The sequence below is a fragment of the Carettochelys insculpta genome, chromosome 10 (genome assembly GCF_033958435.1).
Source record: "Carettochelys insculpta isolate YL-2023 chromosome 10, ASM3395843v1, whole genome shotgun sequence".
NCBI lineage: Eukaryota > Metazoa > Chordata > Testudines > Carettochelyidae > Carettochelys > Carettochelys insculpta.
The window spans coordinates 234,572-262,144 of NC_134146.1; the positions used below are offsets into that span (position 1 = coordinate 234,572).

At 50.4% G+C, this 27,573-nt stretch overlaps 1 protein-coding gene across 1 annotated transcript in view; it reads right to left on the bottom strand.

Annotated features, from left to right (window-relative positions):
- The window catches only part of KIF1A (kinesin family member 1A), a 120,936-nt gene that overhangs the window by 13,035 nt on the left and 80,328 nt on the right, over positions 1-27,573 (bottom strand). The window contains exons 33-43 of the mRNA XM_075004683.1: positions 26,558-26,666; positions 24,508-24,574; positions 24,304-24,388; positions 23,314-23,419; positions 17,841-17,867; positions 9,703-9,817; positions 7,706-7,839; positions 5,857-5,918; positions 5,253-5,398; positions 1,720-1,932; positions 454-531 (exon numbers count right to left, since the gene is read on the bottom strand). Coding sequence (XP_074860784.1) covers positions 454-531; positions 1,720-1,932; positions 5,253-5,398; positions 5,857-5,918; positions 7,706-7,839; positions 9,703-9,817; positions 17,841-17,867; positions 23,314-23,419; positions 24,304-24,388; positions 24,508-24,574; positions 26,558-26,666 — 1,142 coding nt within the window. The remainder of the gene's footprint in view (positions 1-453; positions 532-1,719; positions 1,933-5,252; positions 5,399-5,856; positions 5,919-7,705; positions 7,840-9,702; positions 9,818-17,840; positions 17,868-23,313; positions 23,420-24,303; positions 24,389-24,507; positions 24,575-26,557; positions 26,667-27,573) is intronic.

Consider the following 27,573-nt stretch of genomic DNA (forward strand, 5'->3'; position numbering starts at 1 on the left):
TGTTTCTAGGCTGGTAGTTGCGGCGGGGAGTGGGGAGTGGAGGTTTGGAATGCACTCAAGTTTTAAGACTGGTCCCACTCCTTCTCAGTCCCTTAAGGGAACAGCTAAAGTCAGGCCAAGGGACAGGAACTAAACACCTCCCACCTTCCCCTGCTCAGCAAAAGCAGAGATGGACAGGGAGGTGGTAATCTTGAGGAATGCAGCACCTCTTTAGCAGTGAGGACTGTGACATGCCATCAGCATTAGCACATTATAACCTGCTTAAGTGGAAAGGCACCCCAAGGCCTTGTCCACATACCAGTGGGAAACTCCTACTAAGATTCCAGGTGCAGATCCAGCCAGGAGCTCACTATCAGGAAGATGTCACTGCCTGAGTAGGACCAGCACTTCAGTAGATTATCACATTACTGTCAGAGGCTGGGAACCCTAATGGTTCTGGGAAGTCAGTCCTACCTTGCTCTCACTGGCACTGATGCAGACATGGCTGTGACTGTACTCTCTGTTAAATGTATGTGTGAGGAGACGTAAACACTGCAGAGGAAAGAAAAGGTAACATCCAGTTGGCAAGCAAGACCTCTCCCTATGAATAAATACATATACATTTTCCAGCCCTGCAAGACAGAGTCAGATTCACTCTTCTATGAGCTCATGGCCATCAGATGTTGTGAAACCCCTGAGCTTTGGGGTGAGGCCAAACACAAGAGGTTTAGAATGTGGGAGGGGGCTCCAGGCTGGGGCCCAGGGGTTAGGAGTGCAGAAGAGGGGGCTCAGGGCAGGAGGGTGGGATGGGGGTGCAGAATCAGGGCAGGGGTTAAGCTGCAGAAGGGGGCTCAGGGCTGGCATAGGGAAAAGCTGCAGGTCTGTGTGGGAGTTGGGGTGCGGGAAGGAGCTCAGCACAGGATGTGGAGGTTGGGGTGCGAGGTCTGGCTAGAAGTTGGGGTGCAGGGCAGCAGTGTGGGATTTACCTGAGACAGCTTCCCTTTGGTGGGCAGGCTCCAGGGAAAGGAGGGGGCAACTGTCTTTCTATGCTGTCCTGTGCTTCCCTACAGGCACTGGCCCCCACAGGTCCCATGGGCTGCGAATCCCAGCTAATGGGAGCTGTGGGGGCAGAGCCTGCGGGAGAGGAAAGTGTGTCGATGGAGCTCCTTGGTGCTTGTAGCTCGCCCTGGGAAAATCCCAGTGGGGCGGGGCTTCGGGCACAGCACACACAGCCGCATTTCTCTATCAGCCAGGCAGGGCTGGAATGCAGGGGCTTTAGTGGCTGCAGCTCAGGGCTCCGGGCTAAGGGGGGCCCACAAAAAGACCTACACTTTTGGTAGACCAGACTTCTTTTTGTGGGCCTCCTTAGTGCCTAAAGCCCCTTTCTTAATCCAGACTTGCTGCCAGTGGTTCTCCCCATCTACCCTTCTCAGAGTCCTGAAATATGCACCTGTCTCAGCTTCCCCTGGGTAAGTATTCTGCTGATCAGGAGGAACAGTCCTGAACACCAAACCTATCTCTTAGATTCCCCTGCTTGCCTCAGAGCTTCCATGAATTCTCCATCCGTTTCCTGCGGCTGCTTCCTCTGCTGAAACCTCCTCGCACCTCAATGAGGGCTGCTACCCTCTCTGTGGCTTCCCAAGCTTTACTCCAGCCTACAGGATGCTGCTGCCAATCTGCCCGCCATCCCCCCACCAGTGCTGAGCCCTCTAGAGGGGCTGGCTAGCCACAATACAATACCTTGACGGCAAGCTCTCTCTGCCTCTCACTGGGGGTCTCCAAAGGTGAGCTCCTGCCCTCTGAAGCACCATCTGCCGAGACAGGAGAGGACGCACTGGAAGTGCTATGGGAGTCAGAATCCTCACTTGAACACGGGGACAGGGACTCCAGGCCCAATTTTTGGGTCGTCTCCAGCTTCTCACGCAGGAGCAGATAATGTCTTGTCTTTTCAACCTGAACAAAGACATTTCCCCTCAAGTTCAAATGTTTGGCACTTCACCTGCATTATTCTCTTCCCACTGCACTGCCTTGTTCAAACACACGCTGATGAGTACAATGGAGTGAACAAATGCCATGCATCCTACCTGGCTATTATGAGAATGCTTTAAGATGACATTATACCATAATTATCAGAACCTCTGTAGCAGTGACCTACCTTCTGTAGTTGCCTACAAATATGGTTACCTACCTTTCATAATGGCATTCTTTGAAATGTGTTGCTCATGGCATTTCCATGCTAGATGTGTGTGAACCCCTATGCACAGCTGCCATAGATTTTTCTTAGTGATGACCACAGAGTTGACTCTCTTGCCTTTTGAGTTCCTTTTTGCCATGGACTTTGGCAGTGGAGAATGAGAGCTAGTCATGGAAATGATGTGAGCAACACATCTCAAAGAATAAGACTTATGAAAGGCAGGTAACTGTTGTTTCTTCTTCAAGTGCTTGTTCATGTTGATTCCATGCTGTGGTGACTCACAAACCATACCCCTGATCATGCTGGCAGGCAGCACCATGTTCTGGCTTGCACATGGTTATGTCTCCAAGGGCAGGAAAGAATTATGGGGGTTTGCAGCCACCGGAGGGAAGTCTCTCCTAGTGGCTGAGATATTTGGAAGGGGACTACTTCAACTGGCCCTCCACCAAACATATTTTTGGGCCTTTCCCTGGTGACTAAGATACTCGGGGACTTGCAGCCACTGGGGGGAAATCTACCCCAGTGACTAAGATACTCGGGGACTTGCAGCCACTGGTGAGAAGTCTCCCCCAGTGATTAAGATACTCGGGGGCTTGCAGACACTGAGGGGAAATCTCCCCCGGCAACTAAGATATTCAGGGGCTTGCAGCCCCAGCAACTAAGAAACTTGGGGGCTTGCAGCCACTGGCGGGGGTAAGTGTTCCCTGGTGGCTAAGATATTCAGGGGACTAATTCAACTGGCACACCATTGAATACCTCCCATGCCCCTAGTAAGTGACCAGTGGGGCTTGCTGCTGCCGGGGCAGGGGTGTGGGGGGAGCCTCCCATGGTGGCTAAGATACTCTGGGCTTGCTGTTACCGGGGGGAAGTGTTCCCCGGGGGCTAAGATACTCCGGGGCTTTCTGCCACCAGAAGGAAGTCTCCCCCAGTGGCTAAGATAGCCAGGGGGACTACTTCAACATTTCAACCACTTCTGCAGCCGAAGACCACACCACCCCTCCCTCCCACCTCCAAAAATATTTTTTGGGGACTTGCTGTCCATTGTGGACACCTGATGGTTTAATATTTCTGTTGGGAAATGTTAGGAGAAAGATTTTATATCTGTCTTCATGCTTTCACCCCCATCCCCCAAAAAAAACACAAGGTGGAGGGCCAGTTGAGGTTCCTGTTTTTGTTATAAGTTCAGTGCATAAGATTTCACTGCCATCCTCCGTGTTATCAATGTCTGTGTAGCAAAGAGGGAAGACAAAGATCTTTTTTTCTGGACTTTTCTATCCTCTGTCTTCTAACTTTGAGAATACAGTCTGTCCCTGTGTTATTTTTATGGATTGGATGCAATCACAGGAGGGAGGACATGCAGAGGATGGCCAGCTGAGAATTCAGTTACAAAAGAAAGATTTCTGTAAACTTTTTTGCCATCTTTGTGGATGCCTTACTTTTCCTTCCTTCCAATGGGAAAAATGAACAATTACTTAATATGAGAGGGGAATGAGGAAAATGCAATGTGGGAAGATGATGTCAAAGACCAGCAGTCATACCCAGAATGCTACAGGGATGAGAGAACTGTGGGATAGGTTCCCACAATGCACTACTGCAACAGTCAATGTTTGCCAATTGAGTGTGGCAGCAATAAGTCGACTTTGTGAGGAGCATGTGGAAGGTGAGGATAGTCAAATTTGAATTTATGAAGTCCAGCGTTACAAAATCAATATTAATAAATTCAATTTTATCTCGTAGTGTAGATGCAGCCTAAGTTCCCTCTAAGCTGTGCACTTGGCTGGCAGCCCAACAGGCTATCAAAAGCTGCATGTTTCAGGTGTAGCCTCCCCCTCTACCTCGGAGCTGCTCTTGGGAGCCTTGGGCTTGACATGCAAAGCAGATTGGGTGGGGGAAGGGGTGCTGATGTCAGGGTGTCCCCCTCTCCCTGTGGCCCCATACCTGTATGTCATCTTCACCGGGCAGGGTGGGGGCACATAACAGGACTCAGATGGATGGAGCTTGTTGGCAGCTGCTGCTGTGTCTGAACTGCTGATGTACTTAAAAGGGCAATGTGCTTAAAACAGGGCAACGTATTTAAAGGGCAGTTTTAAAGGGGGACTGTGTGTTTCTCTGTCTCTCTCAAACACACAGTGAGTCTGTGCCTCTCTCTGACATGCACACAAAAACAAACACACACAGTCTTTCACACTCCCCTTGCAACAGTATTTGTGTTTTTGTTGTTTTTACTTCTTGATAATTCTGTCAAAGTGTGTTACTTTAATGCTTTTAGTAGTGTATTCATTTCATAAATTTTCTTTCTTACTCCGAAATTTAATCCTTTGATCAGTGAGTTCTAAAGTGCCTACCCTGTCCTGGCTAGAGTAACTGCCCCTATGGCAACTTTTTAATGAATACATAATGTATCTGGTTTTTCCTGGAGGTGCACATCCATACTTTACCTTGACATGGTGAACACAACAAAATTCATTCTGCACATGAACAGAAAAAGTTAGGGACTTTGTCTCAGGATATGCCCCAGTCCCCAGGATTCAAATCATGTGTTGTGACCCCACACAAATTGTCTGCAGTGTCCAGGTGAACTGCACGTTACAGGGAAGTGCAAAATTTGTCAGGACACACTCAAACAGACAGACGTTAGTCTCCAGCCTCCAGGGGGCAACAGAGCCAGCCCTCCAGATACCGCTAGGGAAAAACCTCCAGGAGTTGTGCATGTGGGCGTGCACACACCTAGCATGGAACTGACATGAGCAAACACTCAAAGCAGAACATAGACCTCTGCACAGCCTCCCTAGGTCCAAATTGCCACATGCCTGTGACTGAGCTCTGCAAGAAAAGCCCTGGGGTAGGAGTCAAATGCCAGGAAAGCAACAGCGGTGATTGTATTTATTGTATCCACTAGTAGTGTAACTCAAAGGCAAAGCATCAGACACATGGATAATAACCCTCTCTTGAATCTTAGTGGATATGGGTAGAACCTGCCAGTTAAACAGGATGTTTGACCTTACATTTTGGCATTACAAGTGAAGGTCTGTTGGTTGAGTGAAGCTCCTGGCAATATATTTCTCGGATGGAGTCTTACCTCTTGTAGGAGGCTGAGTTTTTCCAGCTCCCACTGATGATCCAGGATGAGGCTGTCACTTCGAGGTCTCCACCCAGCCAGGTTCTCCTCGCCCCGGACGTATGCCACAGAGGTGTCTAGCACACGCCTGCGGCGTCTCTGCATGCCTGCAGGGGAGAAGTTCTCGGCTTTAGAGACTGGATGGTAAGATGGAGAATGGCCTAAGGTGATGCACATCTAATTGCAGACATGCTCCATACACTGGCACTGCAGCACAGTATGGGGGTGTCACACTTTGGGAGTATAATGACATGCAGAGACTAGCTGTTCTGTCTCCCTGCCCCCGCCTCCCCCGCAAATGGGACTGGGTGTGCTGGGTTGCTGCAGGTACTGACCCTCACAACCTGTCATTTAATGAAGACATAAAGGGCCACACATAATAATCCATTTAAGACAATGGCATTGGACCAGGGATGGATCTGTCCCTGTAAGCTCATGTCCATTGGAAAATAAGTAGCCATCTCCAAAATGAATCCCAGGGCTCTGGTCCTCTGTCAGCTCCAGCAATGGAGTACCACAGGGAAATAACACTAAAGCAACCCCGAGGTAGACATGAGTTTCCCACCTGGACTGCCAGCATCAGCCACACGGCAAAGGCTGAGCTCGTACACCCCTGTCACACGGTTACTGCAAACAAATAGAAGGCAATAGGTTACACACTGCTGAGGGCTCCTCTCACAGCTCCTCTTCTGCAGGAGGCTGGGAAGTTGCAGCTAGGGACATGGGGGCTCATGTCCTACCTGTGAAAATGCTGAGTGTGCCCTGGTTCTTGTGACAGAGTGATAATGAGCTATGTGATTGTTAGAAGAGCACTGAGCAAACTTTTGCTCTGGCAGTGTCTTCAAATTCTCCTTCTAAATGCTTGTGCTCAGAGACCTGTGGTGGGGGCTGCTGCTCTGGGCCTGAGTCTACTTCCTGCTCCCAATGGTACATTATAACTAAGGGTTAGTAGCCTATTAATCACCTTCAACAGATTCTTCTGTTCCCCCAGACACATCTCTGGAAGTCCTATGCCCAAACTGTTCTCCATCCCTCTTCCACTCCCAGGATGCCGCCGGATGGACCATTCTAGCTGAAAAGGACTGGATACTGGTTCCTTCATAACCCATCATTGCTGCCTCTGTGATAGCTGAGGGGTTGGTGGGTGGGTGGCGGGGGGTGTCATGAGTCCTTGCCAGCTTGAGAAATGCAAACCTACAACCCCAGCATACTGAGCCACCACTAGATAACCAGGCTGGCCAGCATCCTCCCATGGGGCACAGTATCTGGACCCTGAAGCTGTTATAATGCACTGACTTCTCTTCTTTCTTTCTGGACACAGGAGGTCGGAAAGGAGAAAAAGATAATCATAACCCATTCCAGAACCTCAGCGGTAGTCCCTTTTCCCACGCCACTTCCAGCAGAGAACAATGCACCTGAGCATGTAGCACTGCACAAGCTCCCAGAAACACAAGGCCCGATTCTCCATGGCTTTGCACCTTGTGCGATTGTTTGTCCTTATGAAGTGAGTGGAAGATACCTCCAGATTAGAACAATGACATTTCACACTAACCCACTTTGCCGGGGATTCATTGTTTACCTAAGGTGCAAGTCCATGGGGAATCAGGTTTGTGAGTTCTAGCTGTGCCACACAGAATGTATTTCCTGTGATACCCTTATTGGTCAATTATCGAACTGCCAATTCATCCCCTCAAAACAGACTATTCCATTTAGTTTCATACAAACATAAAGCCCCATCCCACACTCTGGGTCCCCTGGCACATTTTCATTCCACAGTGCAACAACATGATATAACAGGCTGCACCTTTCACCGCAATACACACACACACACACCAGCAAACCAAATAAAATCCCTCTACAATAGACATAACATTCCCAGCCCTGAACCCCAAGACCTCAAGATATTTGTGCAAAAAAAATTGTTTTAGTCAAGAAGATTTAAGTTGTTGTCAAAAACAACTTTTGTTTGGTATTTGGTAAGTTTTAAATCAAAACATTTTCATGATAAAACCCAGAAAACTTTCAACAAAAACGAACGAATCTGTCATGAGCCTTTTTTTTTTGCAGGAGAAAATAATTAGTTCCTGGCCAGCTCTGGTTATTATGCCCTCTGCATGACTATCACAGAGCTGCTCTGGAGATAAGTTAAATGAATAAATATGGCACCTGTTTACTAATCTCAGAGTGGTAAGGGCCAGATTGCAAAGGCATTTGATGTAGCTAGAGGCTTAGTGGGATTTTTCAAATCAACTAGGTGATTAAATAACTTTGAGGATTTGGAACTATGTGCCTTGAGAAGGGTCAGGATGACCAGCACTAAGGACAGCTAAGACATTGTCACTGTTAATAACCATTGCTAATTATTCCTTTGTGTCTTCCTTCCTCCTTTTGAAAAGGAAAGGAGAGTCCTTTACCTCTCTGAAGCCCGCAAACTTCCGCTGCCAAAGAGATTGCGAATGGAGCGAGATGCTGGAAGTTTGGCATCTCTGGAGTAGAAGACCATGCAGAAATCTTTGGTGATTACAGCTGGTTGAGTGCAGTTCTCCATCTGCAGTAGGGTGAATAAAAAAGATGAATCATAGAACCATAAAAAATGAAGCCTGGAAGAGACCTCAGGAGGTCATCTAGTCCACACCCCCTGCTCAAAGGAGGATCAGCCCCAGATAAATCATTTCAGCCAGGTCTTTATCAAAATCAGTGTTAAAAACCTCCAAAGACAGAGATTTCACCACCTCCCTAAGCCACCCATCTGCTGATGAAATAGTTTTTCCTAATATCCAACCCAGACCTACTACACTGCAACTTGAGACCACTGCTCTTTCTTCTGTCATCTGCCACCAATGAGAAAGCCTGGCTTCATCGTCATCTCCTCTGCCTTTTCCTAATGTCCAACCTAAATTTCCCTTGCTGTAGTTTAAGTCCATTGCTCCTTGTCCTACCCTCCTCCTTGCAACCCTCTTTTAGGTACTTGAAAACAGCTATCATGTCCCTTCTAAATCTTCTCTTTCCTAAACTAAACAAGCCCAGTTCTTTCAGTCTTTCCTCTTAGCTCACGTTCTCTAGACCTTGAATCATTCTTGTTACTCTTCTCTGGACCTTCTCCAATTTCTCCACACCTTTCTTGAAACGTGGTACTCAGAACTGGACACAGGACTCCAATTGAGGCCTAATCTGCGCTGAGTAGAATGGAAGAATGACTTCTTGTGTCTTGCTCATAACACTCCTGTTAATGCATGCCAGAATCATGTTTGCTTTTTTAGCAACAGCATCACACTGTTGACTCATATTTAGTTTGTAGTCCCCTATGACCCTTAAATCCCGTTCCTCAGTACCCCTTCCTACACAGTCGCTTCCCATTCCGTATGTATGAAGCTGATTGGTCCTTCGTAAGAGGAGTACTTTGCATTTGTGCTTATTAAATTTCTCCCTGTTAACTTCAGACCATTTCTCCAGTTCCAAGAACAAGCCTTTGTGCTGCTGTTGATTCCAACCAGCCCTCTCTTCTCTGTGACATGCCTCTGTTACCTTATTGGGTGTGTTCCTGACACCTGCTGTCTAGTTTTCAGCATTTCTCCTTCCAAATGCTAGCAAGAGTGGAGCTTTCCACCTACCTTCAAACTCCCTGCTTCATTCTGTCTACTAGTGCTGGGCCCCATCATACCAGGTGCTGCAGGAAACGCTCTGGTCTACATAGGACAACTCCAGCTGACAACAGTCACCAAAAAACAGAAAACCTGGCCCACCCAAGGATCCTACTTCAAAGGTATTACCCTGGTGCTAGAAGACAATTGCCTTTGACCCTGCAGGGACATGCTCAGCATTTGGAGAACATAAGGTCAGAGAGAGGCTGCACTGTCACCTGACAACAGAGCCCGAGGAAGGGCTTGTGTGTATCTGTGCTGCTTCACAACTAGGGCATGCCTCCAATTCTAATATCTCTCCCCCTGCAAGGGCTCTGGCATGTGGGTTGCTATGTCGGGGGTGGCTTGATCCATTCCCTGCTCACCTCCACAGGGTATGGAGTAGCAGCTTGTACAAGGCTTTGGCAGTGGGGACCCTTGTGCCCCTTGCCTGCCAGATGTGTAACAATGCTCCCAGCCAAGCCTGATGGTTCTAATGATGAACTGCACTGATTTTACTGGCACTACGTGTCTGTAAAACTGGCAGGCTAGAATAAGGTCTCAGGCCCTGCAGCTCTGAGTTACCCTGCAGGGTAAGAACTGTGCAGGTGGGAGATCGTTTTTTTAGTTAATGTGCACATTGTGCAAACATCTTGAATTACTTGGAAGAACTAGAGTAGCTCATGCAAGAGACTGGGGTAAAGTGGAGGGGGAAGCACCTCGTTTTCCCAGTCCATATTGTCTATTCTGTGCGCTGATGGGTAGGTTAAAGAACATGGGAAGGTTCTTGCCTCAATGTAAGCAGACAGGGTAATGTAGATTTTCTCTCTGTAAGGTGTGACTCGGTTCAACAGCAGGGAGTTATGCATGGAACTGTCCCACGCTGCTTCAAACTGGTAAAATGTCCTGGAAGGAAACAGCAAAGGCCTGGTTAAAAAAAAAAGCTACACCTTAATTAGAGGTGCAGAAACATGTAACATGCAGACACAACCACATTTGTGACAGATGGGTAGATGGAGTTCTTGGGTTCAAGCTGACACTAAGAAGGGTTAGGCCAAGGGGAAAGTGCCCCCCCCCCCCGTTATGCTCAACAACTTTGTAATATTTTAGGGAGGAAGCGTCAATTGAGGGTTTTATATTAGAAATTTCAGGAAGAATTGTTTGTGTGGACTGCACCTGGGCAGCCTGCTGGAACCAGGAGGAGTACAAGAAAGAGTTGGAGGAAGAGCAAGAGAACAGAAATAAAGCTAGAGAGGAGAGGGAGAAGAGGAAAAAGCTATACCAGCACCAAGTACTTGAGTCCTGTTCTCTAGACAAAAGAAATGGACAGCACTCCAGGGCCTCATCTTGTCAACCAAATGTGGATAACAAACAGGTTCTTCCTTGGCGTGGAAGAAAGAAACGACTTTTGTGAGAATGATCAGAATGGAAGAGTGAGCACACTGAGTGTAGTGATCCCTGTTGTCTCCTCTGAGCACTTTACACCCTCAATGATTCTTTTAACTTTTGCTGACACCAAACCCCATCACTTCCTCAGAAAGTTAACCTGTGAGTTCAAAGAGTCCATCAAAGCTCACCAGAGTTAATTCCTTCCTACTGTTCATCTCGGAAGTGACAAAGCCACAGCCTCTAAGCCAGTTCAACATTGGCCTAAGCAGGTGCAACTCAAATGAAGATAATGGCACTGCATAGTGTCAGCGTGAATTTGACCCTCCATGTTCCTTATGCCCTTGCTCCCCTCATTTAATGTCTGTGCTAAATTAAGGGGGCCTGGAATCACAGAGAGATTTAATAGCCATGCCCCCAAAGCATTTAAACATGGGCTTAACTTAAAGTTTTACTTAACTGGTTTGAAGTCAATAAGATGCAAGCATGTGCTTAACATTAACTATGTGTTTCCAAGCTTTGCTGAATACAGATGGATTTCCGAATCAGGGCCTAGGTTTGCTCTTTCTATGCATGTCTACTCTGGCCACCAATTCGTCCACTCATTCATGAAGGATCTCTATGAAGGACATTTTAGCCTGACACTTCAGCACTGTCTGGTGATGGGAACTCTCTTCTTGCGCTATCGTTTTTAGAGTCAATATTTTCTGCCTGGAATGAATTAGGCTCAGGTCCCAGAACTCCTGACCTGTTCTAGGTCATCAGAACATCCCACTATGCTGCCAGCTTCTTGGTTGGTTCCACCTGGCTCTCAGCTCTAGTATTCAGGATTGACCTTCCAGCATACTGAAGACTAACTTTGAAAGCCACACTCAGAAGCCAATCAAAGATGACATTACTCAGGACTCCCCCCTAATTTCCATTTGAGCAACCTCAGGGAGACATGGTTCAAAAACAGTTCTACACAGACATTCCACCATCACAGCTTACAAACACTCAGCGTCAACATAGTCAAACAGCTCATTAGCAAGATCCCTGGACAGTTCTTGGAAAGCAGTGCTAGGGTTGGGTCCCACTTGGGGAGCAGGGAGAGATTCTTGCTAAGGCAGTTGACCATAACTGTTGATACACTACTATCTCATTCTACACACCACATTTTAAATAATATGAGATAATTATTCTGGAATATGTTGTGAACACTGAAACTAAATGAAAAAGACCAGCACCACTGTTAGAAACAAGACACAGGAGGATCAGTAACTTCAAAGAGAAGGGTATAAGATCAGGAAAGGAGTATTATAAGAAACGAGAGCAAAAAACAGAGGGACAAGTCAGAGGAGAAAGACAGAAGAGCAGAAGGGAGCAATTCAAGCAAGTGCACACAAGAAGAGTGAGAGGGAAGTACCTAGTGGCATTTCCTGGTGAAATACTGTCAATGGAAGGCACACGCGCGCGCGCGCGCACTTTCTCTCTCTTAAAATGTTGGAAAGCATTGTTCTTATGGGGGTCTGGTGAAAAGGTAATGCCACAGCTCTGGAGGCATTTGCACGTATGGAGAGATGGCCGTCAGAACTAGTTGTGAGTTTGCTGCTGGTAGGGAACCAGGAAGGAAACAAAGATCACGTTCTCTCGCCATCCTTGCGGTAGTGATGCGACAGGATGAACCCTGGGCCACAGTTTCACAGAACCCTGGATGTGGAAAGAATTCCCACAGCCTCCCTACCCACACAGGGAGTTTAGAGTTTGTTAATTTAATTAATGGGCTTTCCTGCCTCGCTGTATCAATAGATCTCTGTCTCTGCTTGCAGAAGAACATCACCTTCTGTAACAACCCCTCACCCCCATAGGCTGTGTTCCTTTGGGCCTGGCGCACAGAACCTGCTGGAACTAGGTTCTGCTGCCCCTCAGGCAGTCAGAGAGCAGAGTGCAGCACTACTATCATGCAGGTGGGCACCAGGTGTTATTAATGTCCATGAGGACTAGGGCCCTACCAATTTCACAGCCACAAAAAATGTGTCACAGACTGTGAAATAAAAGTCCTTCCCCCATGAAATCTGATTTTTCTTGTTCCTAGGAGTGCCACATCAAACAGGGCTTCCTAGCTTTGACTGGGCAGGGGAAGGACAGACCCAGCCCCTCCCCTGCAAACCGCTGTGGCAGTGGGAGGCGGGACCAGACAAGACCCGCCTCTGGATACAATCGCTGCCGCAGGACACTGACTGGGACTGGGCAGTAGCCTGGGGTTCCTACAGCTGGAGGAGATTTGTGGAGTTGGATTGGACAGAGGTAAGAGGTGAGGATGGGGCAGGGTGTGCAGAGCTTTCTGCAGCTGTGCAGCCTGAGAACATGTATTGTCCAAGCTGAACAGGACTAGCAGTGGGGAGCCCTGGTTGGGTGCTCCCAGCAGCAAGGGGAGATCAGACCCACCTCTGCCTATTGGAACTTCTTGTGGCTACAGAAGCCACTGTGGTTGCTGCCTTCAGAGTCCAGCTCTGAAGGCAGCACAAAAGTGAGGGTGGTCATGAGCTTGCCACCCTACACCAGGCTTGCCTCCCCCCGACCTCCTTTTGGGTTGGGATCCCATGGAGAACACATTGTGAAATTTTAGGCTTGAACAGCTGAAATTCAGATTAAGAACACCAGCCCCACCCACAATCTTAACTCCACCCTCATTCAGCTGTATCCTTCCAGGTGGTAGGAAGCACTGCAGGGACATGGGGCAAAATTGTTGGACTATATCCTCACTATGGGAAAAGAATAATGTAGGTCACGGCTTAGTGAACACCAGCTGGCTCTGCCTGGCCTCAAACATTGCACCTGCTCATCACACACCCTCCCAGACCAGCCAGATGTCACCATCCTTGGTCCTTGTCTTAATGAGTCATCAGACGTTATAATTTGAGTATGTTTATCCTATTTGTACACATATCGTTCTGGTATCTGAAGTTACCCATATTGACTATGTAACTATGTTTCAAATGTGCTGACTGGAAAATACCCACAGCTAGCCTGAAACAATGAAGAAGCTAGACAGTGCTGATGGCCCATCAGCAAAGACAATGGACAGCTCAGCCTTCCTGAAAATGCTCCAGCCAACAGGTAAGTAATGGCTGATACGACTCAGCAGGGTATGCAAGGGCACATGACAAAATCACATGACCTGGAGCGCCATTCTTCCGTAAGTCGGTCTGGGAAGCAAGTTTGGAACCCGCCATATAAAACTCTAAAAGGCGGGGTGTGCACAAGGCGTCTCCCTCCCACACAGGGATGCTCCTGGAAACATCTGCGGAACAAGTATGGAACTGGTGGAGAGCTAGGCCCAAATTAGTGGGATATCTGGCCTGTGTATGGAAACTCAGTGGACTGTTTGTATCATCAGCCAGAGGGAGAGATTCCCAAGTCACATCCAATCTATCTAGCATGTTAGGCTTAGTTTGCCTTCTGTTTATTGGCTTTGATGTGTTTGCTGTCCCTTATGATCACTTACAATCCATCTTATGCAGTCAGTAAACCTGGTTTTACTTTATCTTACCAGTGTGACTTTGAGTGACATTTTTAGGTGTGGTTAACACAGGCTTGTCGTTTATCCTTCCTGCATCCAGGGGAGATGAACTATATTAATGCGCTTACATTGTACAGATCCCTGCACAGTGCAAGATGACATAATTCTGAGTCTATAGCCCCATAGCGAGGGCTGGGGAAGAGAGCTGGGAAGTTGGCTGTATGTCCTTGAGTGGCTTAGGGAAAGCATTAAGGTAACAAGGTGTGTGGTGCCAGCTGCTGTTGCCTTTGGTGATAACAGAGCCTGGTGAGGCTGGCTGTGTCTCCAACCAAGCAGTGTGAGAAAAGAGCTCAGGCAGCAGGCTGGTTAGATGGGTGAAGCAGTTCCCATGGCTCCCAGACGACACCCACAGGGTGACAACTCTACACAATACACTTCCCCTGGGCTGCAGAGCACTGTTGTTTCTGTTAGAGACTGCCACCCATTCCCACAGCAAGCTCAGTTCATGGGCTGCCTCTGCTTGCCCAGCCCGCATCACCCAGTGCAGAAGCAAGGGGTCTGCAATCCTTTGGGTGCAATGTGCCTCTTCTCTTATAAGGAAAACCAGAAATTCAAAGCCACATGCACCATCCACAGGTTGCTGATAATATTCTGCTTCCATCTATATTGTTAGCTGTCTAACTGCAACCTCATATCATCTCAGAACAATCCCACCACAGACTGTGGGACAGCAATTGCTTTTCTGTGGCATGCGATCCTGTCAACAAGGAAATCTTTACAAGGCAATGTATAGGGTGATGGCTCCTGTTGGGCCCGGAACGGAATATTAATCTGCTGTTCTCCAAAGCATGAGGCCGGTGCCTGGCATTGCTGATGGCTGATTACCAGATGAACTAAAGCAGTGGTTACCAACAGGATGGTGAGTCTTTTGTTCCAGAATTCCCCTTCCTTGGATTGGCCCTAAGTGCAGCTCAGTCTATACGCCAGCAGCCTGGGCACAGGAGATAAATGCTGGGATTCTCAAAAGGAGCTGGGTGCCTAACTTCCTTAGGCTCCTTTAGAAATGGCTGCCTCCTTTCTCCAGGCCAAGGAGGCTTCAGTGTTACTACTTTGAATGTGATGTATTAGTGTGTTAACATGAACCATTGACAAAGGGAGGATGTCAATATCACTCTTACAGTCTTTACCCTTTCACAAGGCTATGATACATTTTGTACAAATTACACCTTGTCTCAGTTGAAAATTTATAATTTACTGATCATTACTGTCCTGATAAAATACACATGGCAACACTGTACGCGAAGTTATGAGATGCTACTGTTATGACACTTGTAAGATGCGGGCCAGGTTTAGTAAGCTAACCACACACCAGTTCCTCAAAGACAAAATCCAAACAGACAGCTCAGCCAGGTGTCAACTCCAAAAGAACTATCACTGGGTGAAGCAGACATTCTTTGGCAAGAAAAAGGTGCGAGCAAGCAGTCAACATTTTGGCAAAAACAGTTGGAGATTCCTGTACCCCACAGACTTGCTGTCTCTTGAACCTCAGTTGGAAGTAATTTTCAAAGAAAGAAAAGTATAAAGAATAGGCAACAGAAGCCCCAACTCCTCTCTCCCTTCATCTCTACTCACAGCTTCAATGACAACTCAATGACAAAGGAAGCATCATCAGACTGTGGAGAGAGACTGTCTGAAAGAAGTTTAGCCAGTATGACTGTAGGAGCATGAGGTGAGAGATACAAGTGCTTTGCATTCACTTTGCTTGCTAAGTTAGTGTGGCTGGGTCCCTGGTGGCTGAGTAGTCTATTGGCTAGAGCACAGAGTAGGTAGGCAGAAACTGTGGGGAGGAGAGGGCTGTCCCTCTGTGGCCTGTGCTCCTGGCCCAGGAACCCTGAACCACTCCCTAGGATTCCCCTTAATTGGGGGTCTCTCAGTGGATATCTCCCTTTCTCCAGAGGTGAATTCACCCCTTTCCCCAAACACACTGTGGTTCCTGTCCCAAGACTGCTGACCTGCTTCCTGTCTCCCTGCTAGTCAGCCACAAACAGAGCCTGGCTTCTCCCTTTTCCCCTCTCTGCAGGTCTGCTGTTGGTTGCAGTAAAATGGGGCAGTGCTAGCTGCCAGAGGATTTCTTTAAGACATGGGGTACCAGACCTTCCTTCCTTCCCACCCTCACAGTTTTACTTTTTATTTTCTTGTAACCATTTATAACTTTTATGCCTCATTCCTTGTAATCACTTAAAATCTATGCTTCTGAACTTGATAAGCTTGTTCTATTGTTTTGTCTACCCCTGTGTGCTTGGACTGAATTGTTTTGGAAGTGTTTTGGAAACTCCACACGAAATAATAGGATTAGTGCATATTGTTTTCTATTAATAAATGATGGACTTTATATCAGTTTGTTTTTTCCAGGAGGGGACTGGGCAGTACAAAACACATTTCTGGGGGAGAGTCTGGGACTGGGAGTTTGCCAGTGTTGCCCTGCCATGAAATTCAAGAGTAGCTGGCTACAGTAGTCACACACTTTGGGTGTATGCAGGTACACAGGGTCAGATCCCCAACTGGTACAAATTGGCACAGCTCCATTGACTTCAATGGGTTAGCTGCCGCTTGCTGTAAACTGGCAGAGTTTCACTGAGCCTATTACATTAAACTATCACATATTAATAAGATGGCCTCAGCCTCCTTGCACCCTGCAAAGGTATAGATTTAGCTCTCAGAAGAGAGTCCTTTAACTTACAGTTCCAAACACCTTCCCCTGGCAATGGCCAAAGAACCTGGGAACAGATCTCCAGCTGGTACAAACTGGTATAGATCTGCAAGGCAGCCACGCTGCTCCACTCCTTCTGCTCTGAGGAGCTGGTCCATCATCACCCTCATCATTCACAGGAACAGACCAGATGATCATAACAGTCTTTTCTGACCTTAAAACCCTTGGGGCCTGCTTTCCCACTCTGCCAAGGCACCATTGTACTGAGCTACCAGTGAACATGCGCAGAGGGATTTAAAGGAGCTTTAGCAAAACTGACAATTCAAGCTAGTAACTCTGTGAATCCCTGGAGATTTCCTTGGTGGAGATTCTGTCAAGCAGGCCAGAGAATATCAAGCTGGACTGAAATCCTGCCCCACTAGAGTTAATGGTGAATCTCCCACCACCTTCAGTAGAGCCATGGTTTCACTGGTTATGTCAGTTCCTTCCATCTCAGCAATGGGCAACCAAGGCTAGTGAGTGAGCCGCATGAGCTTCTCATCTCCATAGGCTGCAAGATTGTCATAACCAAGGTAGTCTCCTAAGATAAGGTAGTTTTGCTGACTCAACTGTAGCAGTGCTTTGGATTGGATGCAGAGGGAGCACATGACTTGCAGTCAATGTTGGGTGCAGTCAGCATGCACCTCACTTCACGAGCCTTTGCTTCACTTGCATGTCACTTTGGCAATACCAGTAGGGCAAAAAATACACAGACAGAAACAAGGGGAATCTGCCGATCCTGTGGCGGGGCAACAGTAAACAAAACGTCCTGTGGGCCACACATAGAACCCTGATAGGCCAATGCAGCCTGTGGGTCATGGGTTGCCCACCACTGCTCTATCTGCAGCTTGTACATTGCTCCCAAACTCAGCTGTGTTAGGGTTCTGTTTCTCTCTTCTTTCTATCTTTCATACAGTATTGTAAAGTGCCCCCCATCCATATATCACAGACCAGCCTGGGTCAGCTTTCAGCTCCCCAGAATGCTCCTGGGCCCATGTTAGGAGTGGGTACAAGGGGGGGAAGGATGGTCTTTGCCAAACGTCACGGAGTTACAACAGCAGCAAAATCGAAAAAAGCCAGCCAAGAGAACAGAGGCTAATGAGAGAGTGGTCCATACAAACAGGGAAGCCCAAGGGACAGAACGGAACGAAAGAGCAGCCCAGAGATGTGGAAGAGAAAGGGAAGCCAGTGGATGGAGTGTCTGGAAATCAAAGTGCTGTCTCTGAGGGGGAGGAAGAGTGCCAAGAAGGGGAGAAGAATGAAGAATAAAACCCAAGGGTAACAAATACTACCTAGGCAGATCCGAATCAAGAAACTTCCTGCAAAAACACAAAACAGTCACATGGTTAGTGCGGGTTGCCATGGATGGCAGCAGCAGCATCGCAAGGAAGTGAGTCAGAAACCTAAGGCCTCCATGCAGCCCCTGCTGCCCTTCCTTGCTCCACACAGGGCAGCACACCAAACACCTTGCAGGCATGCGTGGATGTGTGAGCAGCGTGCTGAGGGGCACCAGCCGGGGTCTGGACTGATGCCTGGAGAATCCTAAGGGAAAAGGGACCTTCCTGCCGGGTGTGCTGGAGCATAACAAGAGACACCCTTTTCTCAGCTAGCTAGCATGAGGAGCAGGAACGAGAACTGTAGCTGCAGGGGCTATGTGCAGCTGGAAGCCCAAAACAAACCTGAGGCTGCAGGAGAAGAGTCTGGGGCTTCTGGCACTACAGGCTAAAGCCAGGCTCCTGAGGATCCAGCTAACACCTCTCCAGTGAGGCCCTTCTAACATCTCATGAGGACCAAGTTCAGTGAAACAGCAGTGCTGGGGGAGAAGAAAAGCCTGGGATTCTGCCAGGCCCTACTTGCTGCAATGAAGCCTGAAGGACACACAAGAGCAAAGCAGGGAGCAAAAGCAGTTCAGAAAGAGGATTGGCCGTGTCCCCTTCCATTGGTTCTCCTCTCTGTCTCTCTACACCCAGGGTCCCCAGTGGAGAGGGCCAAGCCAAGATGAAAGCCCATGCAGGGATGAAGCAAAGGGAACTCGTAAAGATGTTTCCTTCCCCTGTGCTGTGGAAGTTCAACCCTCTTGTCTTCTCCACATGTTCCAGTTCCCCTCCTCCTCCTGGAACTCCCCCTCTGCCCATGCTGCTGAGGATCTCTGTACCCAGTTGCACCGAGAGGCAGTGATCCAAGGTCCCCACCAGCAGGAGAGAGCAGTGCGTTCTCACACGCCCAGTTCAGGTTCAGGGATGGAAAGCTAGACATAAATCTGGTGCTTGGGTCCCCCAGTTTCCCACCCCTTGTGACAAGTGACCCTGCAATCACCTCTCCACTGCCTGGAGCACTGCTCAGAATCTCTTCTAGGGTGCAGTGCTCAGACCTAGGGGAGGAAGAGAGAGGAACTGCCCAGGCGCCGCAGTGTGACTCTCATGTGGGGAGCAGGGCAAGAGAATGAGCCCTGCACAGTGGGTCCAGTCACACCATGCTCTGTTGCATTCAGTGGGCCAGATCTTCAGGTGGTACAAATCAGCCCAAGTTCCCATGGGGTCACTATGACAGATCCCCAGCTAGTGTCAACTGATGTGGCTCCACTGCAAATCAACAGTCCTTATGTATACCAGTTGAGGATTTAGCCCTAATTCTGCCAGTTGTCTGTTACCCTGTTTCTCAATGACCGGCCTGCGGTGCCGCACCAAGCTGGGCCTCGGTAGCCAAAGGCTGAGAACACTGTATCTCTTACGCTGCTTGTTCGTATCCCTTTCCACCTTGCCCTGGTGAGACAGGAACAAGTGATCTGAGCCCTCCAGACAAGTGCCCCAGTCCCTACTCCCTCTGAACACTGCTGTAGCCACCCTCACCCCGTGCCACCTGCCTGGCATCTGACTGCACGTAGCACAGCCTGCCATGATTCAATCCCTTCCCGGGAGTCAGGCCTCTTCAGACACAACTGCTTGTCACATGACTCACATCACACCTTCCCTGCTCCAGCTTCCTGCTCTCTTGCTCTCTCCCTCCCTCACCTGCTCAGCTGGCCTGGGGCTGAGTGCTGGCCTGTGGGCACTGCTGGGTGAGGCAGAAGTACACAAATAACTGAGCTATCTGGAAAAACTAGATGTACACAAGTCCATGGGTCTGGATTTAATGCGCCCCAGGGTACCGAGGGAATTGGCAGAGATCATTGTTGAACCTTTGGCCATTATCTTTGAAGACTCATGTAGACTGGGGGAGATTCCGGATGACTGGAAAAAGGCAAAGGTAGTGTCCATCTTTAAAAAAGGAAAGAAGGACAATCCAGGGAACTAGAGACCCGTCAGCCTTACCTCAATCCCTGGGAAAATAATGGACAGGATCCTCAAGGAATCCATTTTGGAGCACTTGGAAGAGGGGAAAAGTGATCAAAAGTAGCCAACATGGATTCTCCAGGGGCAAGTCCTGCCTGACCAATCTGATTAGCTTCTACAATGAGGTAACAAGCTCTGTGGACATGAAGTCAGTGGATGTGATATACCTTGACTTCAGCAAAGCTTTTGATACAGTCTCCCACAACATTCTTGCCCATAAGTTAAGGAAATATGGATTGGATCCTTGGACTAGAAGATGGATAGAAAGCTGTCTTGATGGTCAGGGCCAATGGTGAGTGGTCAATGGCTCAATATTTGGATGGTGGTCAGTTTCAAGCGGAGTGCCGCAAGGCTCGGTTCTGGGGCCGGTATTTTTCAACATCTTTATTAATGACCTGGATGAGGGACTGGATTGCACCCTCAGCAAGTTTGCAGATGACACAAAACTAAGGGGAGAGGCAGATACATTGGAGGGTAGAGAGAGAATCCAGAGTGACCTGTATAAATTGGAGGACTGGGCCAAAAGAAATCTGATGCACTTAACAAGGAGAAGTGTACAGTCCTGCACCTGGGGTGGAAGAATCCCAAACATTGTTACAGGCTGGGGGCCGACTGGCTCAGCAGCAGTACGATGGAAAGGGACCTAGGGATTATGGCGGATGAAAGGCTGGATATGAGTAAACTGTGTCCTTGTAGCCAAGGCGGCTAACAGCATACTAGAGTGCATTAGGAGGAGCATTTTGAGGAGATCTACAGAAGTAGTTATTCCCCTCTATTTGGCACTGGTGAGGCCACATCTGGAATAGCGTCCAGTTTTGGGCCCCCCAGTATAGAAAGGATGTTCAGTGGAGGGCAACAAAAATGATTAAGGGGCTGGAGCACAAGACCTGTGAGGATAGGCTAAGGGATTTGGGCTTGTTTAGTTTACAGAAGAGAAGACTGAGGGGTGATTTAATAGCAGCCTTCAGCTTACTGAAGAGGAGCTCTAAAGAGGAGGGTGAGAAACTGTTCTCATTGCTGTCAGAGGGCAGAACAAGGAGCAATGGTCTGAAGTTAAAGAGGGAGAGGTGTAAGTTATATATTAGGAAAAACTACTTCTCCAGGTGGGTGGTGAAGTATTGGAATGAGTTGCCTAGAGAGGTGGTGGATTCTCCATCCCCCGAGGTTTTTAAGTCTTGGCTGGACAAGGTCCTGGCTGGGATGACTTAGTGGGGGTTGATCCTGTTTAAAGTAGGGGATTGGACTAGACCTCCTGAGGTCCCTTCCAGCCCTAGGATTCTGTGAACTGCACAGGTTGCAGTGGGACAGATCATTTCTCCTGTACAGTTCTGGTTTTCAAAGTGTATTCCCTCACTTATGCCACATGTCCAGTGGCAGTGCAGCCCTGGCAGGAGGAAAGAAGAGGAGACGTCCTCAAGAATGCAGGAAGGCAGCTGTGAGAAGGACCAGCTCTGTTTCCGAGGACATGCAGTGCAATGCTTCACAATGGGCATGCTCCGCACCTCGTCTCCTTGATGTGAACTGTAAGCAAACACTGTGACTAGTGACTGCCCTCTGTACCTGCTCTACCTCTCTGGGCTAGCTGCCTCACAGGGGCTTCCCTGAGTCAGAGTTCTGCTCAGTGATGCCAGCAGCCGTCACTTTGCAGTCACACCGACCTACTGACTGCTTGTGCATTCCCAGGCTGCTGCTCTGGTTCCGAGATCAGCTGTTTGCCACTACTCCCTTACAACTTAGCCAAAACCATCAGCACATGCAGTGCCACTGTAGGTGTCTGACTGACACAGATACACTGCATTTCAGAGATGTACAGGTTACAGTCTCAGTATCCCTGTAGGTGTCTGACTGACGCTGTGGCACACAGCTACACTGCGTTTCAGAGATGTACACGTTACGGTCTCAGTATCCCTGTAGGTGTCTGACTGACGCTGTGGCACACAGCTACACTGCGTTTCAGAGATGTACACGTTACGGTCTCAGTATCCCTGTAGGTGTCTGACTGACGCTGTGGCACACAGTTAGTCTGTGCTCACGAAAGCTCATGCTCAAAACTTTTCTGTTAGTCTATAAGGTGCCACAGGACCCTTCGTTGCTGTTACAGATCCAGACTAACACGGCTACCCCTCTGATACTTGACAGCTACACTGCGTTTCAGAGATGCACAGGATATGGTCTCAGTATCCCTGTAGGTGTCTGACTGACGCTGTGGCACACAGCTACGCTGTGTTGCAGAGATGCACAGGTTAGAGTCTTAGTATCTCTGTCAGTGTCTGACTGACACCACAGCACACAGCTACACTGGGATTCACAGATGCCCAGGTTAGAGAGTCTCAGTATCTACGTCAGGGCTGTCCAGCCTCTGGCTCTGCAGCTGCATGTGGCTCTTCAGATGTTATTATGCATCTCCTTGCCTAAGTACTGACTCCAGGGCTGGAGCTGCAGGTGCCAACTTTCCATTCTGGTAGGGGATGCTCACTGTTCAGCCCCTGGCTCTGCTCCAGGTCCTGCTCCCACTCCACCCCTTTCTTCCCCCTCCCCAAGCCTGCCACTTCCTCGCTCCCCACCCCCACCCCCACCTGAGCATCCTGTCCACTGCAAACAGCTGACTGCAGCTGGTGGGAGCAGAGGTGCTGGAAGTAGGGGTGCAGGAGTTGCACCCTCTAACCTGAAGTGCTTTCCATCATGTCCAGGGTTTGCAGTTAGGTCAGTGGCTCTCAGCCCCCTGCTGTACACATTGTTCCAGCACTCCTGGGTGGGAGGTGTGAGAAGTGGGGGCGCAGATTGGCAGGGCTTCTGGTGGGCTGGAGGAGCTGATGGGGTGGGGAGCTGATGCATCACTGTGGCTTTTTACCAGTGTATCCTCGTAAATTCTGATTCATTCACAGGCTCGGGTTGGCCACCCCTACTCTAATGGGAGGCACAGACAACATTGCCTAGCAGTCAAAGGTAGGGCCGTGGGGCCTCAGCACCCTGGGTCAATGCGCTACCACACTGGGATGGAACCCAAAAGATTCTTTGGATATTGGTTGAATATTTGGAATATGACCCTGGGAGGCCAACCCCCTTTTGGCACGTGTCCATGGCAACCCCGGGCAGACCGGCCTCAGCAGCCTCGCGTGAAGGCCGTCGGCCAGATAATGATCTGAGACCCCACCAGAGGGGTGGGGGAAAGGGTTCGGAAAATCCCACCTCGAATCCCCGGGCTTCTGGGCATTCTCCACTGCTCCTGCCTTGTGGCACAGGTAGGCCACCATCCCACCAGTGCCCTCTGAAACAGACTCAGCACAGCCACAGCCCCCAGCACCTCTGCAGCAGGGGCAGGAGGGAGGAAAGCTCCCACCCAGACAGACAGCTCTTGTCAACCTAACTGGAGCAGGCACTGCCCAGAGCCATAGGACAGAGCGAAGAGACGGCAAAGCCAGGTCAGACCCACCGATCGTCCTGGGAGGGGCGGATGTAGCCAGACGACAGGATGTTCAGAGATAAGATGTTGGGGTCGATGAGAGACTCGTCCCCTTCCGGGGTGTTTCGGATCCGACCTGCCGACACACGTCAAAAACATACTTTGGAGGAGGAGCAGGAAGGCTCACCATGGCCTGCCCTTCCCGGCACAGCCCAGGGGATGGCTCACAGTCCCAAGCTGCGGCAGGGTAAACGGTAAAGTTGAGCCTTGGGGAAGATACTCAACGTGATCCTCATATCTTCCTTGGGACAGGTCCCTTCTGCCTGTACCCACAGACCACATCGGACAGGCTCAGCCCTGTGGGTGGATGGAGTAACAGGAACAGCGCTGGGTGCCTGCTACCACACCCTCTGCGGGCCTGGCTCACTCCCTGCCCCATGGCTGACCAGCCCCAAAGGCCATGTCCTTCCACTTGTCCCATCCCCTGCCTAGAAGGGCACGTGGATGGAGCCACCCCTGGCGCTGCACAGCAGTCTGGCCTTTACGCAGGGTGTGCAGCGAGATCGTGCCTCTGCTCCTCCCCCTCCAGCACGCCCCTGAGTGGAGCACAGGCCTGGGCAGGGCTCCACTTCCCCAGATGGGGTCCCAGCTCGCAGAGCTGCCTGAGCCTAATCTGGGGGCAGGCAAGAACAATGCAGCGCAGCCTCAGCAGGCAGCAATTTCCACCGAAGCCGACGGACTGCCCCAGGACTGCACTGCAGCGGTAGGGGCCAGCAGCACAGCTTCGGCGCCTGGGAGCAGCCCCAGAGTCAACGGGGGGTACCTTGCCGGGTGATGTGCTGCTGGGCCTGAGTAATGGGGGGCACCAGCTGGCTCCCAGCCATCAGTTGAGTTATCTCCCACAACAGGAGGGGGTTGGGCGGTGGGGGAAAGACTGGGAGAGAAGAAGGGAACATGCAGTACTGAGGACACAGGAATGAGGCTTCTGCTCAGACCCTGCCACCCAGCAGCTCTGCTTACCCACAACCAGCTCTCGCACTTCTTTCCAGCGGATGTGGCTGCCGTTTTCGTGCACTAACATCACAGTGATCCTCCTCTGAATTCCCTGCCAGCACCACGTCCAACAGAAAAGGGCAGTGATTAGAACCACCACCTGACACCCCATTGTTCTGGGGACTGGGGGTGGGGAGGCTGTGGGCACAAGGGGCAGGGCCAGGACTGTACCTGGTGGAGCAGGAAGGTTCCATGGCACGGCATCCCTCCACGGTGATCCACCACAGCAGGAATGTAACTGGCAGGAGGGAGATCGGGGAGACATGATCAGAGATGGAGGTGCTCCTCCCCACACCAGGCTCTGCAGGATCTTTCGCATGCCCGCCCTCCATCCCTCCCTCCCTCCCCACATACCCAGGGAGACCTGCATATGCAACATCTCCCCACCCTGGGCCCAGGGGAGCCTGGCACGTGCAATTGCCCTCCCCCAGACAGGGGCATCTCACGCGCACAGCCAGCGTTCCCTGTAAACTGTGCATTCGGGTGGCCACTCAGGCGAAATTTCAATGCCACCCAGCAGACCAGCAGAGCACCCACAGCTCGGCGTTTTGTGTCTACTGACAGGGCACATCTGCAGAGGCCTCTGCACCTGAAACGTGTATTCTGCATATGGATGCAAAAGATTAGAGGGAATATGGTACACAACCCACAGGCCCAGGGGGACCTCGCACACGCACCCCTCCAAGCCCGGGGGGACCTCGCACACGCACCCCTCCAAGCCCGGAGGGATTTCGCACACGCACCCCTCCAAGCCCGGAGGGATTTCGCACACGCACCCCTCCAAGCCCAGGGGGACCTCACACACGCACCCCCTCCAAGCCCGGAGGGATTTCACACACGCACCCCTCCAAGCCCAGGGGGACCTCGCACACGCACCCCTCCAAGCCCGGAGGGATTTCACACACACACCCCTCCAAGCCCAGGGGGACCTCGCACACGCACCCCTCCAAGCCCAGGGGGACCTCGCACACGCACCCCTCCAAGCCCAGGGGGACCTCACACACGCACCCCTCCAAGCCCAGGGGGACCTCGCACATGCCTGGGAGACTGGGATCTCACACTTATACCCCTCCAGGGACGGGGGTGGGATCTTGCACATGCACCCCCTAGGGCCCAGGGATTTCCCACACATATGCACTCCCACAGGGCTCACACACGTGCACATCACAGGACCTTGGAGCTTGCACACTCTCTCTCTCTCTCTCTCTCTCTCTCTCTCTCACACACACACACACACACACACACACCATTGTGATTCCATTTGTGTTGGCACTGCCATGCAGGTAGCCACCACCCGGCTGCCGCCAGGAGGTGCCTTGTGACTTGAAGTGGTTCAGGCTCAGCCCTTCGGCTGGCAAAAGGGCATTCCAGGTAAGCATAGCCCCACACAGTGGGGACCAGATTCCACAGCAGCCATGCAGAGGAGCAAACAGCCCTTCTTCCAGAAGCAGCACCAAGTGAATGGAGCCCTGAGAGTTCGCCAGACTCAGAGCTGCTTGAATCTCCTCCAGTGAGAACTCTAGGCTGGAAGTGAGAGCCTAGCTGAGGGCCAAGCATTGCAAGCACTAGCTCAGGGAACTGGGGCTTGGCACGACCTTGCCTGGAATTCACAGGGAGGCCCATGCTCCTTTGCAGTGGCAGTTCCAAAGCCCGTCTAAGTCCCCTTAGCTGCACACAGGCTCGTTAACACATGTATGGGAAAGGGTCTCCCTGGGTTCTTCCTACAGCTGCTAAGCAATTCAAAATCTGCTGCTGATAGTGCAGGGCCCCCCAGAATTGCCCTGTGCCTGGCACTGGGGCAGCTGCTCCCACACAGAACAAACCTTTCAGCTGGAAGAGCTACAATAAAATCAACAGTTTTGGCTGGCCAGTGGGGTAGGGTGGAAGGTAATACTGTTAAAGGCTGATTTCCTTTCCCATTGGGCTGCACAAGGCAGCCACAGTAGCACAGTTCTCATAGCTGTGTGGACCACACTCTCCGGTGGGGAGAGGCTTGCTCCATTTCGCAAGGGGCACCTCAAATGGCAATACTGTTGTTCAGCATTGGAGCATAATGACCTTGAGCGGTCATGTAGTCCAGTCCCCTGAACTCCTGGCAGGACTAAGCAGTATCTAAGACCATCGTGACAGGTGACCTCCCCAGGGTAGGATTCCCCCTACAGTTCCCAGGCGGGGGGTCTCACCAGCAGGATACTCTGGTTCGGCAGCAGACAGTACTTACTCGCCATTGGCCTCCAGCTCACAGATCTCAAAGAAGACCATCAGATCATATTTGCAGTGGCAGGGTCCAGCGCTGGGGCGCGCCAGGGTGCTCAGCTTCGTCGCAGGCACTGTGGCAGATAGAAAACAAGACTTACAACAGGAAGGGAGACGCTGCTGCCCTGTAAGCTGGACTCTCAGCACCACACAGGAGATCAGTGTCAGGCAGAGCCGGGACCCTGGCAGTGACTGTCTAGAAGAACTGCTAGCGGAGATCCAGCACCAGCTGGAGACAATCTCTGACTCCCAACATGCCAAGAGAAGCGGGAGAACATGCACTAACACCTGCATCCGGACATACTTCCACTGCAGTACCTCCTCCTGTCCACAGCCCCCTGTTGCCAATGAGGGGAACAAGGGTACGAAGAATCAGGCCTGCACAGTGTATGTAACCAATGCAAAACACACAGAAGACGCGATCGCTGCGTTCGCTAAGTTCTGGCTGTGGATCACCCTCTGAAAGGCCAGCTCCCCTTCCCAGCCAAATCACAGAGTGAGGAGGCACGACACACAGAGGCAACAGCAAACCAAGACACTAGGCTGCAAGGAAAACCACTGGGACTCGGGTATCAGATGCTAAAATGCAGGTAGCCTCAGAAGGGTGCGTATGGCTTTGGGAACTGGCATGGCAATACTATTCAGTTCTGGGGTCTGTTGGTGTCCCCCAGGTGCCACCAGGTCAGGTTTCCCAGTGGAGGCATGGCTAGAAACCCGAGTAGCAGTGGGGTCTTCCCCAGTGGTGTCCAGGAACCAACCAGGTTTCTGAGCCTTTCTCACAGCACAGTTCATTAGCGGCAAGGGGGGCACAGGGCTGGACTCCTCTCTCTCTCGCAGCAGGAACGAAGTGGCTGCACTTGCAACAGAGAGTGCATGCCCAGAGACCACATCCAGAAGGGAGCCGGCTAGCACATCGGGCACCAAATGCTTTATCAGCTGGAGGGACTGTTCATGCTCTTCAAGGTGGAGGGAAGGGAAACA